Source organism: Pongo pygmaeus, chromosome 13 (genome assembly GCF_028885625.2).
Source record: "Pongo pygmaeus isolate AG05252 chromosome 13, NHGRI_mPonPyg2-v2.0_pri, whole genome shotgun sequence".
Lineage (NCBI taxonomy): Eukaryota > Metazoa > Chordata > Mammalia > Primates > Hominidae > Pongo > Pongo pygmaeus.
In genome coordinates this window covers 75668493-75683793 of record NC_072386.2, presented here as the reverse complement: position 1 = coordinate 75683793, position 15301 = coordinate 75668493, and the positions used below count along the sequence as shown (strand labels likewise).

Here is a 15301-nt window from a genome sequence, read left to right as displayed (position 1 = left end):
GCAAGATTTAGATAAGACTACTTAAAAAATTATTAAGTGACTGCTTGCACAGTTAAGATTTCTCAAACAGAATTATTCAAAGTGAGAGTAAAACCATGTTCCACTATAGTCCATTGGAAGGAAAAAAACTGAGTCATTCAGACATAGGACCCCCGTTCCCCAAATCATTTTTTAAATGATTTCATTGCTGAGTCATTAACAAATTAAGTGATTTGCTGGACTTCCTTTGAAGAAAATACATTTACTGTCATCTGGCTGATTTGATTAACAAGTCATAAGCCCCATTAAAAGAGTGTTTCTGCCTACTATAATTCCTATAAAAACATAGCTAAGGCTGGGCGTGGTGGCTCATGCCTATAATCCCAGCACTTTGGGAGGCCAAGGAGGGCGGATTACCTGAGGTCAGGAGTTCAAGACCAGCCTGGCCAACACAGTGAAACTCCATCTATACTGAAAATACAAAAAAATTAGCCAGACATGGTGGCATGTACCTGTAATCCCAGCTATTTGGGAGGCTGGGGCAGGAGAATCACTTGAACCCAGGAGGTGGAGGCTGCAGTGAGCAGAGATCGAGCCACTGCAATCCAGCCTGGGCAACATAGCGAGACTCCACCTCAAAAAAAAATGTAGAAACCTAAAATAACAGAATAATAGTTTCAAAAGGGGATGGAGCTACAGCACAATTTCTGGATTCTGAAAAAAAAAAACAGTGAGCATCAAATTCAAGTGAGGTACTATACCCCACAAACAGTAAGAAAATAAACCCAATATCCTCGGTCTCAAAGAACTCAGGTGTATTTTATGACTTACATAATCAAGTCCTTAAAAAAAAAAACACTCATCATATTACAGAGCTATATAAGCTTATCCTCTTTTATAGTCTGTCTCTACTTGGACATCAAACAGGATTCTCAAATTTTACATCTCCAAAAAGGAGCTTGATGCCTACTTTCCTAGCGTTTACCATACCACTAAATGGCACTACTATCTATCTAGAGTTGCTCAGGCTGAAAACCTGGCCTCTACTCCTCTCGTTTTTCTACATCCTGTATCAAATCCACCAGAAAACACGGTAGGCTCTATCTTCAGATTATAGTCTAACTACTTCTCACCCTTTCACAGCTCTCTAGTTTAAGTCACCACTATTGCTCACTCTCGTAACCACCTCCAGACAACTCCCCCACCTACCACAACTAGTCCCTGCTATAATTTATACACCACCAGAAGGCAGAAGGATTGTTTGAAAATAAGTCACATCATGTCATTTCCTATTCAAAACCTTTCAATAGTTTTCTACCTCATAGCAAAATCCCTAAGCCCACCATGGCCTCTATGGCCCTACATCACATGGCCCGGTCTCCCTCGCCAACTTTATTTCCTACCACTTCACATTCACTGCACTGCAGTCTGACAGGTCTTTCTTGTCATTCAAACATACCAAACACACCCTCCTCTCACGGCTCCCACACCAAAATGATTTTCTTCAAAATATTTACAAGGCTTCATCCCTTATATTCCAGCCTCTGTTCTAATGTCAATTCCTCAAATAGAGGTTTTCCCCATGCATTCTAAGACAGCACCATCCACCATTTTATATCCCCTTAGCCTGCTTTACTTTTCTTCATGGCACTTAATCACCACCTGACATTATATATGTATTTAATTACATATACACTGACTATCTGTCCCAAGAAAGGTATAATCCATGAGATCACAGCTTTATTTACTACTTCACCTCCAGGACTTAGAATAGTGCTAAACAGACTTCTATTCAATAAATATGTGTTCAACGAATGACTTATTCCAGGGCAGGGGTCATGAACTCAGAAGGCAGGTTAACTTCCTAAATACATCTGGCTAGCTACAACATACACTAGGGAATGGTAGAGACTGGCAAATTGGAAAACATATGCTTCATTTAAAAGGAGTCAGCCACTACTTATCCTGTTGTGGCTATGAATGAATACAGGGCCAGTGTGGTCAGGTCTCCTAATTTTTCAGAAAAAAAATCTAGGTTTTTCTTTTTCAACATAAAATCTCCACCCCCCGACCTTTTTTTTTTTTTTTTTGAGACAGGGTCTCACTGTCATCCAGGCTCGAGTGCAGTGACGCAAACTCAGCTCACTGTAACCTCCACCCCCCTCTGGGCTCATGCAATCCTTCCACCTCAGCCTCCTAGGTAGCTGGGAATACAGGCATGCACCACCACACTGGACTAAATTTTTTTGTATTTTTAGTAGAGATGAGATCTCGCCATGTTGTCCAGGCTGGTCTCGAACTCCTAAGCTCAAGTGATCCACCCGTCTCAGCCTCCCAAAGTGCTAGGATTACAGGTGTGAGCCACCACATCCAGCTTCCTCTTCCTATTTTTAAAAAATCAGACAAACACTGTGTAGGAAAAACAACAAAATAAAAATATCCATAAACCTTATCTGTAAGTTTGCCAAGAAGAGTCTTAGGAAAACCTTCTGGAAAAACATCACAAGTCCTGGGAATATAAACCTCAGTAATAAGAATTTAATCTAAGTTATTGGATAAGTGAGAGCAAGAGAGTCATGTAAACAGACTGCTACCATTAAAGATCACTCTTGAAGATTTGTGGACTTGAGGACAGAAGTCAGAGTGAAACTAGGGAGATCAGACATTGGACTCTACCCAACAGTCCAAGCAAGGGCTGATGATGACTTGGATTGGGATCGCAACAATGGGGAGAGTAAGAAGTTGGTAAAAAAGAAAAATCACGATATATTTCAAAGGTAGAGCTAACATGATATGCTGATGAACTGAATGTGGATATGAGGTAAACTGTACAATCAAGCCTCATTTTTAGGGTTTTGGTCTAAGCAGATGATGGTACCATTTCCTGGGATAAGGCAGTATTTGAGAGGAGCAGGTGTAAGGGCAGAAATGAAGTACAATTTTGGTTATATCAAGTTTGTAATTTCTTTGATCATCCAAGTGGAGATTTCAGATTTCACTTGCGTGAGACTGGAAGTCAGGCAAAGACTCAAGCCTAGAGGTATAAATTTGGACTTCATCATTGTATAGTTAGTTGATACTGAATGCCACAGAACTAGAGGAAATCAACCTAGGGAGCAGTTATGGAGGAGGCAGGGAGTCCAGGAGTACTCTAGCAATTAGAGACGTAAGCACAGGAACTAGACTTACCAGTGAGGCAGAAAGAAATCCAAAAGACTGGTATTAAGAAGACAAAGAGAAAAAAGTATTTCACAGTGTGTCAACTGGGTCTAATGATGCTCACAGAGGTTGGAGAGGGAGGGGTGAGAACACTGAATTTAGCAAGATGGGTAAAGACCAGTTCTCTGTAGTGGTGGTAAAGAATGACCATTTGGAGTAAATAAAGATAAAATGAAAGAAAAAGTAAAATAAGCAAATCATTAAAGACATTTTTCCTGGCGAGTAGCTGGGAAATGGGATTGTAGATACAAGGAGCCATGGGATCAAGGAAACTGTGGTGTTTTCAAATGAATGTAAAGCATGTTTACATGCCAATAAGAGTAAGCGAGTAGTGAAGGAGAGCCTAGTAATGCAACACAAGTGGAGGAGCTGAGCTTAGATTATAACAGGAATACATTCATCTTAACAAGTTAGAAGACAGAATTTGTGAGTATTAACAGACAGGTTAGCACTTGTGATAATGACAAAATGAAACCTTCAAGATTAAGTTGCAGACTATGATGCCCCTTTACTTCTAAACACTTCAGCGTGATTTCCTAAAAACAAAATCTCCCTCTTGCATAACCACAGTACAATTACCAAATACAGAAATTCATGTCTCTAACCTCCTTTAATCTGGAGCATTTCCTCCGTCCTTAACATTCATATCTGACATTTGGAAGTATCTTTTCAAACAGTACTTCAAAATAGTATATTTTGAATAGTACTTTGTAGTATACATTTTGTAGTATATCCCTCAGTAATGGGTGTGCCTGATATTTCTTCAAGATTAAATTTAAGTTATATCATATTTGATAGGAATACCACAGAAATGATGATGTGTGCTTCCTAGAGCACTGTATAAGTAGGCACGTGTCAATCTGTCCAATTACTAATGGTAATTCTGGCCACTTGACTAAGGTGCTATCTGCCAAGTTTCTCCATCACAAGGCTATCATTTTTCCCTTTGTAATTAATAAGTATCTGGTGGAAAGATATTTTGAGACTAGGTATATATCCTGTGTCTCATTCTACTTTTGTCCAGTAGTTGTAGCATCCTTTGATTGCCAGCAATAAGTATTCAAAAACTGTACTCTTCACACAATACTATGCAGCCAAAACATTAATATTTTAGATATACTGAGTTAAATAAAATATACCATTAAAATTATTTTCACCCATGGCCACTAGAACACTAAATCAAACTATACATGTGGCTTATATTATATTTCTATTGTATAGTTCTGGTTTACAGAAAGAGATAACAGACAAGAACCACCAGTGAGGTAGCAAACCAGGGAAGAAAAGCATCTTAAAAGCCATGCAAAGAATGTATTTGGTGGATGGAGTGATGACTATGTCAAAATCTGCTGGTAATTCAAGTTTAAGACCAAATCTAACCACTGAATTTAACACTGAGGTCTTTGATGACTGTGACATAGTAGTTTTAGTGAAAGGGGTAAAGCCTGACTAGAGCAGAGAGAAAAAGAAGAAAACCAGAGACACTGAGTATGAACACATCTTTTTTTTTTTTTAGAGACAGAGTCATTTGACCACCCAGACTGGAGTGGAGTGCAACTGTAGCTCACCATAGCCTCAAACTCCTGGGATCAAGTGATCTTCCTGCCTCAGCCTCAAGTAGCTGGGACTACAGAGGTGTACCACATCACCATGCCTGGCTAAATTTTTTATTTTTTGTAGATGGGGTCTTGCTATGTTGTCCAGGCTGTGGGTACCCCTTTTAAAAAGGATCTGGCTGAAAAGAAGAATTAAGGTATGTGCAGAAGATGAAGGACAATATTATGCTAAGAAATGATAGATTTAACAAGAGGAATATAAAGCACGTTTGCATGCTGATGTAAATTATCTAGCAGAGGGGTAAATTCATTATGCAAAGAACACAGGAAAGAATTGTTAGAGCAGTATCTGTGAAGACAGAGCATGGGATCAATGCACAAGCAAAAGTTATCACCCTTAGGAATACAGAAGATCCATCTATATAACAGAAAAGCAACAGAATATAGGGCACATTTTGGCAGGCAGGAAGACTACTTCTATTTATACGGTAAACAGCAACTTACCAAATAAGTGTGAGGGTAGGGAAGACTTTTTTTTTTTTTTTTTAAGACATACCAGGTCTCAAAATCTACCTTCTTGTCTCTCTGAAGAACTGGAAATATTCCACCAAGCAAAACAATAAACTAAGAATAATAAAGGCATGTGGGCCACATAACAAGGGACCTAACAAAACAATCAAATTCCTGGAGAACAGAGAACAAAAAACTAGAATGACACAGCTGTGTAGTGGGCATAGCACACAAGTGATGCAGGCTGAACTGGAGAACAAGAAGACTTCAAGAGGAGCATTTTCAAAAAAATATATACAACTGACAGATTATCTGATAGGTTTCACAATAGAGGGCAAAAGAACTGGGGAGAAGTACATAGAAAACTAAGCAAATCAAAAAGAGAGACAATTATCACATATAAGAAAACAAAATTTTGTATGAGAAGGGAAATATAAGCATATACTACTTTGGTTCACCTCTCATTATATTTATACAATCACAACAACATTGATGCTCCATAATGATTTAACCAGCTTTTAGATGACTAGCTGGGGCAAGGGCAGAGGTAATATATGATATATTCTGATCTAATCTAACATATCAAAGCTAAAGTTAGTAAATCCTTAAATCCAGAAGTTGGAATATTAGATTATATCCAGATATATGGAAATAATATGGAACAGTAAAAAAAAAAAAAAGAGAACTATTTTTCCACATAAGTGGGCTATTTAACTTTTTAAACTACATACAAGTATTAGTACTTTTATTAAAATGTACATACACACACACCCCACTTAAATTTTCACATAACAAATATGAGGATATCTATTTTTAGGAAGATAACTGCTGGTCACATGGAGAATGAACTAGAACGAAAATACTGGACCAGAGAGAAGAGTTCAGAAACTCCAAGGAAGCCAAATCTAAGGTTGACGAACTAAAGCAGAAAGGATGAGAGAAAAAACAGTGCCCTGATTCAAGGCATCTGCAAGCCAAAGCAAAATAATCTGAACGTAAGGGGTAAGAGGAAAAAGGCAATCAAAGATAACACTGGCAGTATGATATTGTAAGATACAGAATGCCAAAGGAAAAGTGGTTTGATAGGGTTCCTATTTTGGGCATGTGAGCAAGATGTTAAGAAAGAAATCAGAAAATGTCTCCAGATCAGGAGACACGCCTGAGAACAAAATACATCAGCAGCTAAGAACTCCAGAAATATCCAATTTAAATAAATAATTTGCTCATTATAAATCTTTTTTTTTTTTTGAGACGGAGTCTTGCTCTGTCACCCAGGCTGGAGTGCAGTGGCGCGATCTCGGCTCACTGCAAGCTCCGCCTCCCGGGTTCACACCATTTTCCTGCCTCAGCCTCCCTAGTAGCTGGGACTACAGGCCCCGGCCACCAAGCCCGGCTAATTTTTTTGTATTTTTAGTAGAGATGGGGTTTCACCGTGTTAGCCAGGATGGTCTCGATCTCCTGACCTTGTGATCTGCCCACCTCGGGCCTCTCAAAGTGCTGGAACTACAAGCATGAGCCACCGCGCCCAGCCAAATCATTCTTATTCATCACCAGGTCTCTTGAGGACTTTTTACTAGATTCATATTTTTTTCTAATTATAAGACTAAGACAAACTTATCTGGAAAATCTGAAAAATTCAGCAAAACAAAGAAAACAGAATCTTTTGGCCCAGAAGCAAACTTCTGGTTTTCTCTTTCCAGTTTTATTTTTACACAGTTGGCTACAATGCTGCTTTTTTAACCTTTTGACATATGCATTTCTCCATGTTATTAAGCACTCTTTCATCATGTTAATAACTACATACTCAATATACATAATAAATTATGTGTAATCAATTATCCATAATTTATTTCAACCATAACCCTAATGGTGGCATTCTGGTTGGTGTCAATTGTTCACTACTGAAAATTCTGGTTAATGTATTTGGGCATAAAGTACCCAGATTTCTAATTACTTCCTTTTCTGTTACTGTTGTTGAGATGGAGTCTCACTCTGTCACCCAGGCTGGAGTGCAGTGGCACAATCTTGGCTCACTGCAAGCTCCACCTCCTGGGTTCAAGCGATTCTCCCACCTCAGCCTCCCGGGTTCAAGCGATTCTCCCACTTCAGCCTCCCAAGTAGGTATGACTACAGGCATGTGCCACTATGCCTAGCTAATTTTTGTATTTTCAGTAGACACGGGGTTTCGCCATGTTGGCCAGGCTGGTCTTGAACTCCTGACCTCGTGATCCGCCCATCTTGGCCTCCCAAAGTGCCGGGATTACAGGCGTAAGCCACAGCGCCCAGCCTAATTATTTCTTTAAGGCTGAGTTATAGAGGTGAAATAACTAGTTTAAATGATATCAGTATTTTTAAGATTCTTGATATACACATTATTAAACTGTTTGCCAAGACAGCTGTGCTAATGTATACTAGTAAAAACAGAAGTGTCAACTTACTGCATTCCTTCCAACATTGAACATTTTCATTTTTAAAATTATATTCATGAAAATCAATCAGTTCTAGGAGCCGCGAAATCTGAGATCAAGAGGTGGGTGAGGTTAAAAAAAAAAAAAAAAAAAAGAGAAAAAATCAAACTACTCATTTTCATTTGTATTTCCTGGATTATACTGAAGCTAAATTTTAAAGGTGTTATAAACATTCGATAACCTTCCTTCATAAAATAAGCAACTTATTTTATTGCCCATTTATTCATTTGGGCCTGAGTGTTGTACTTTATTTGAACACGATCATAATTCATAAAAATTGTCTTATCTTTGTATCTTTATTTTTCCTAAAAGTTTTTCTATCACTCTTGTCCTTTAGTCTCTTCCTTTAAGATTTCTCCCATTTCCTAGTAAGACCTTCATCCAGAATATAAACGGATGTTCAATTACAGGCCAGGTGTGATGGCTCACGGCTGTAATTCCAGCACTTTGGGAGGCCGGGGTGGGAAGATCACTTGAGCACCGGAGTTTGAGACCAGCCTGGCCAACAAAGCAGAACCCAGTCTTCTACAAAAAAATTAAAAATTAGCCATGTGTGGTGGAACACATCTGTAGTCTTAGCTACTCGGGAGGCTGAGGCAAAGTATCGCTGGAGCATAGGAATTCGAGGCTACCAGTGAGCTACGATCATGCCACTGCACTCCAGCCTGGGTAACAAAGTGGAACCCTCTAGAAATAAAATTCAATTACAATTTCTTCTGTTACTAAAAAACTTATTTTATTTAAAAACAAAATAATGCAGACACACTCTAAAAATCCCAACAGTGCAAACAAGTGTACACCCCAGCCCTCAAAACCTGTTATCCTCTTATGTATGAAGATTTAGCTACCTCCCTTTTTAAAAAAGAAAAAAGTGGTAGCAAGCTATACACATGCTTTACTACACCCGACTTTTCTCACTTTAGAAATCTAATCTTATCTCTACACATAAATCAATCTCCTTTTTTTTCCAATTTTTTTTAATTGACCTCCATTTTAAAGGCAGTAAAATACCCTTTTTTTGAGACAGGGTCTCACTCTGCACACAAACTGGAGTAAAATGGCACAATCACAGCTCACTGCAGCCTTGACCTCCCCAGGCTCAGGTGATCCTCCAACCTCAGCCTCTCTAGTAGCTGAGACTACAGGCACACAGCACCACACCCAGCTGATTTTTGTATTTTTTGTACAGACAGGGTCTCGATATGTTGCCTAGGCTGGCCTCGAACTCCTGGGCTCAAGCCATTTGCCCACCTCATCCTTCCAAAGTGCTGGGATTAATAGGCATGAGCCACCATGCCTGGCCAGCAGCAAAACACTTGATTGTATGAATGTAACATCTTTTAATTAGTCTCCTACTGATGGATACTGAGGTGGTTTCCAAACTAGTTACCACAAACAATTCTGTAAGTAATATCCTTGGTACACAGGTCTTTGTGTACAAACACAAATATATTTGTAGGATAGAGTGCTAGAAGTGAAACTGCTGAGTCAAGACGTGCATTTCAGATTATGATAGATATCACCGCATTGCTCTTTTTTAAAGTTGTTAAGAGTTTACACTCCCATCAAAAAAGTATTAGTCTTGCTTAGAGTAGGATGTCAAGTGCTGACTGATCAATGTGGAAAATGAACTAGAATAAAAAAATACAAATTTTGCAACCGTCACAGTAAACATTAGTCTAGGCAAGCACCATCAATGGATATTCAATCTAAGGGGAGAGACTTCAGTCAGTAGGATATTTTTATGGTCTTAAAGTGTATCCCAAGATTGCTTAAATACAAAGGGAAAAAAACAGTAACCATACGGTAATAAGACAAAATCTTCATGGATTGATCAAAATAATATCGCCAATGAAGGACAGACAGACTGTGTACCTCCAGTTGTGACACCCTGAAAAACACATCACTTATATTATATTCCGCCAAGATTGCACAATCTAAATCTAATCGTAAGGAAAGAACAGATAAACCCAAGTGAGGCATAGCCTATTAAGAAATGAAAAGCAGGATAAGGTTGTGTTCACAAAAATATCAATGTCACCGGAGACAAAGAAAAGCTGAGGATCTGATGCGGCTTGAAGAATACTACAGAGATACGCAATTAAATGCAGGACATAATTCTAAACTGGATCCTGTATTTTAGGGAAAAAACACTCAGGATTGGGTCAATTAACAAAAATGGAATCTGAATAGTGCATTGTTATTACAGATTTGTTGAAATTGATAATTGTGTTGTGGTTCTGCAGGACAGTGCCCTTTTTCTTCGAAGAAACACACTAAAGTGTCACAGGGAAGAAGGCTTTAATGGGCACAACTTACTCACAGGTCAGGAAAAGACATACATATATACATGAGAGAGAGCACGAGCAGGAGCATGCGCATAAGTGAAAAAAGCAAATGGGACAGTATGTTAACAGTAGCTGAATCTGCATACGAATTATATGTTCCTTGTGCTGGTTCCCATAATTGCTGTTAATCTGAAATTATTCCCCAATAAGAAGTTCTAAAAAAAAAAAAAAAAAAAGACTAAGAAGCAGGAAATAATGACCGCTCATATTCACTGATACACATACATACATAGAGTATTTGAGTGCCTGTTTTCCCATCCTCATCAATCTTGTTATAAAAAATTTCTAATCTTTGCCAACAATGGGTAAAAACATGACATTTCAGTTTTAATTTGCATTAAAATGAGGGTAAGCACCTTACATTTAACGGCCATTTTATTTTCTGTGAACTGTCTTCTCCTGATTTTTAAGTAATTTTTTATACTTAACACATTTCAGCTATCTGAAATTTTGATATGAAATAATGATAAAGTAACTTTCAAGGGTGCTAATCACCTTGTTCACACACTGTTGTTCAAGGAATCCTCTCTCTGCCCCATTGATTTTGATGTCCTTTTAGTTGTACTTTAAAAATACCAGTATTTAAAATAATCTGTATTTCTCTAACTCAAACTAATCTTTTTAAAATTCCATCCAAATGAATAAGATTTTCCATAATGATACTCATATCAATACAAATATGTAAATAACCACCAACTGTATAAAAAGTAGACACTATTTCAAACAACTTACAAAGCCATACAGCCAGGAACAGTGGTTCATGCCTGTAATTTCAGAACTTTGGGAGGCTGAGGCAGGTGGATCACCTGAGCTCAGGAGTTCGAGATCAGCCTGGCCAACACAGTGAAACCGGGTCTCTACTAAAATACAAAATTAGCCAGGCGTGGTGGTGCACGCCTGTAATCCCAGCTATTCGGAAGGCTGAGGCACAAGAATAGCTTGAACTCGGGAGATGGAGGTTGCAGTGAGCCGAAAATGCCCCACTGTACTCCAACCTGGGCAACAGGACTGAAACCCCCTCTCAAAAAAAAAGAAAGCCATACCTTCAAATATGGACAAACATATTGGGTATATATTTAATTATTCTCATATACATAGTATAAATTGAGAAGAGTTTTACATACTATACACTGAACCACTGTTGGATCCTAAGAAATTTATTCTGGACCAGTAACAGCACTAAAAAGAAACATCAGTTTCAACCGAAGAATTTAACAAAAATAGTTAGTTATCAATAATTTCAAATGCTATCACATTTTCCCTTACAATTCTTTTTTTTGTAGTCCAAGGTTGAGATGCAATTCCCTGAAAATTATCAGCATCTGAAAGCTTATTTTTTATACTAAAGGGGAAAAAAATCTTTCTATCTCTAAAACTCACAATACTTCCTCAAGTGAGGTACTTAGGACAAACTAAAGGAAAATGTCTATACCCTAAAATATTCATATCTTTGTTCTCCTTAGCTCCCTTTTTGTATTGTAACTTCTAAGAGACTTGAGGACAAGGGCTGTCTCTTTCATTTTTCTCTGGGAATCCCCACAACATCCAAAAACAGTACTCTGCACATACGGATACTCAATGAATGGTACTACAGAAAGAACATATGCTAAGATGAAAGCCCTTTCTTGGAGAGAACTGAATTACTTTACCCAATATATCTGTAAATGGCAACAGCATTACTTTTAAAAACTGTTTTTAAATATACACGTAGACGAAAGTACATATCACAAAATCATTTAAATACATCACAGTGAATAAGGTAGTCAATGAACTTCAGAAATTCTTTTTTTTTTTGAGACAGAGTCTCGCTCTGTTGCCCAGGCTGGAGTGCAGTGGCACAATCTCAGCTCACTGCAACCTCTGCCTCCTGGGTTCAAACAACTCTCATGTCTCAGCCTCCCAAGTAGCTGGGATTACAGGTGCATGCCACCACACCTGGCTATTTTGTGTATTTTTAGTAGAGACAGGGTTTCACCATGTTGGCCAGGCTGGTCTCAAACTCCTGACCTCAGGTGATCTGCCCACCTTGGCCTCCCAAATTGCTGAGATTACAGGCGTGAGCCACCGCACCTGGCCAAGGAATTCTTACATTACAAAATCTTACCTCTTCAAAAACAGCAGCTTTATTTACTTTTTCCCTTGCAATGTCACAGATTTTCAAGATTCCCAGAGCAAAAGCCTTCATAGCAGGATCTTCTATAAAGTCTGGATTATGAATGTAAAGGCACGTAAATACTGTCTGTGCCAACGAATGGCCTTCTAACCATGTTATCTATAAAGAAAAAAAAGGGTATATATTTAAGGTGATAAACTGAGTCTGCAAAGTCTAAATTGATCCTAGAGACAAAGGCCAGAGCACCATAGACCCAAATAAGATTAATCACAAGACTTAAAAAAAAAAAAGACACGTTAGAATTCACTTTCATTGACTAACATTTTTCCAGTGTCTATGGGAATCATTGTCGTACATAAATCAGTTTGCAACATATTAGAGATTAATGAAATTAAGACTGCCTCTTTATGTAGCATCCAAAAGAAATCAACTCCACAATGTAGTCAATAAAAAATCCATAAACTGGAAAATTCACAATTATAGAACTAACCAGATCCTTACACACTCATTGAACTTTATAATCCTTACCACCACAACCCAGCCAACACCGTATCTCACCTAGATTATTGCAAGAAACTAGATAGGTTTTCCTGCCTCCCATCTCTAATTTAATACCCCCAACTAGAGATCTTTCTAAAACACTAAGATAATCGTTTTATACTATTTTACTAAGTGACCACTATATGTCTGGCACCACGTACTAGAGGTTGGGAATACCAACAACAGGCAAAATTGGGTAAGTACTGTGTCCCAAATATTATACTAGGTTATTTTCAAATATCTTATCTCATTTCTTCCTAGCACTTTTGAGAAAGGTGGTATTTTTCTCCTTTTACATGTAAAGAAACAGAGTAAATCATTTGCCCAAGTTTATAGTTATTTTTACCTTAAGCCCAAGAATTCTGCAGCAGAGTAAGACATATGCTACTGCATTGCAAAATGACAAATGTTTGTGGAAAACTCTGTAATTAAGGTGTGTATTTGGTATTAACTAGTGTGCAGAAGACAGACTTTCCAGACTAAAAACCATCTGCCTTTTAAAGTCCAAATTTTTAAATACAGTCCCAAGAGTCTCACAGAATAGTTCCTCAACTTTGGCAAAAATCCTCCCTCTGTTTACCCTTTCCTCCTTCTTCACCACTCTCCACTAATCCCACACTCCTCCTACTTGGCTCCCTGCCAGACTTAAGCAGCTATTTATAATTTTCCAAAATGAACATTTTCACATTGCCATGCCCATGCAATATACCCTCTTTGCCTACTAAACCATGAATCTTCCTGTCATACGCCTACCATTCTTTAGTATCTCACACCGGTATTACCTCCTTTCTACAGCCTTTCCTACTCTCTCAGACATAATTAACTCCTCCTCTCTGTTCCCACGGCACCATCATAAAAGCATTTACATGTTGTCAGAATTGTTTATTCACATGTCTGTTCCTAGCAATCCTTTGACTCCTTTCTTTACTCCACCCACTAGGACTGTAAACTGCTAAAAGGTAATAAAGAAATCTTTCAGGGGGTAAAGAGACAAAGAGACAGCTTTGGAAGATGAAGGATCAGGATTAAGATTCTGGCTAGGCCCCTCCCAAGCAATGTAACCACAGGCAGTAAGATAATACAGATACCTAATAAAGCTCATGTAAAACGTAAGTGAAAACTATACATATAAAACACCTAATACAAGTACACACACTGGCAATCAATAAATAAATGCTGAATGAACAAATGAATAAATTTTACGTATTTCTAAGGAAAATTATTTAACGTCAATTTAAAAAGAAAGGGATGGTCAGAAAGCGGGGCGGGGGGGGAAGCAGTACAAATGAGAATTTCTCGACAAACAATACTTTCTAGGGAAGACATAATTCAGCATATACAAATCACTAAAAAACTTTCTTCACAGGAGATGGCCAGTTTACTACAATTTATCCTAGATTAGAAAAAAATCTCTCCAAAGCCACTGTATAATAGCTCTCTTTTGTTTCAATTCCATGCTTATTTATGAAACCTTCCAATTACAGACTTATCACTTGAGTAACTTGAGAACGAAAAGGGTATTATGAACAATGGCTACAATATTATCTTCATTGAAAAGAAAATATCCCTTCACCCAGAAAATTAGAATGTAAAATCAAGTAGATAACAAGATGAAATGCTATTACCGGGCCTGCTAATCTTATGCACATCTTTATTAGGCCAAGTATTATATTTATTTCATACTCAACATTAGTGTATAGGCTTTTAAATCACAAGAGTCAGGTAAATCACAGTTTTAAAATTAACCAATAGTCTTATTTCCATTCTTACCAAACAGCAAAAACATGTATCCATAATCCCTATCAGTTCAGGCAAGGTGAGATCTTTAATTTTAATAGTGCCATCCTAAAAAGGAGGAAGAATGTGACATATAAGCAGAAATTTTTTTAAACTTATGGTTACTATGTATAGTAGCATTTTGGATTTCTAACATTCAATATTTAAAAACAGCAATTCTAAGAAAATGCTATCTTAATCATCTGATAAAACTATCACACCAAATTAACTCTGTACTCTTAAAACCGATATATTTTCTTATAAATTTTATTTTTAATTGACAAATAATAATTGTAAAAACAATGTATCTTAGGTCTTCAATAAGAAAAATCAAAATAAAGGCCTTTATATAAAATGAAAAGCCAAATCAACAAGTATTTTAAAAGCACAGTTCAAACCAGCTTTAAGTATTAATATAAATCATTTTAATGACCCAAAACTACTTAGAAAGAAAACTAAAGTTTTTTTTTTTTTTTTTTTTGAGACAGAGTCTCACTCTGTCGCCCAGGCTGGAGTGCAGGTGGCGCGATCTCGGCTCACTGCAAGCTCTGCCTCCCAGGTTCACGTCATACTCCTGCCTCAGCCTCCCGAGTAGCTGGGACTACAGGTGCCTGCCACCACGTCCGGCTAATTTTTTGTATTTTTAGTAGAGATGGGGTTTCACTGTGTTAGCCAAGATGGTCTTGATCTCCTGACCTCGTGATCCGCCCACCTCGGCCTCCCAAAGTGCTGGGATTACAGGCGTGAGCCACCGCACCCAGCCGAAAACTAAAGATTTTTTAAAACGCTTCA

At 37.9% G+C, this 15301-nt stretch overlaps 1 protein-coding gene across 7 annotated transcripts in view; it reads right to left on the bottom strand.

Moving 5' to 3' along the window:
• Positions 1-15301, bottom strand: part of NAA35 (N-alpha-acetyltransferase 35, NatC auxiliary subunit) — an 80497-nt gene that overhangs the window by 47497 nt on the left and 17699 nt on the right. For all 7 annotated transcript variants that reach the window (XM_054502336.2, XM_054502345.2, XM_054502348.2 and 4 more), the window contains exons 5-6: positions 14504-14578; positions 12185-12352 (exon numbers count right to left, since the gene is read on the bottom strand). In XM_054502336.2, the coding sequence (XP_054358311.1) occupies positions 12185-12352; positions 14504-14578 (243 nt within the window). The remainder of the gene's footprint in view (positions 1-12184; positions 12353-14503; positions 14579-15301) is intronic.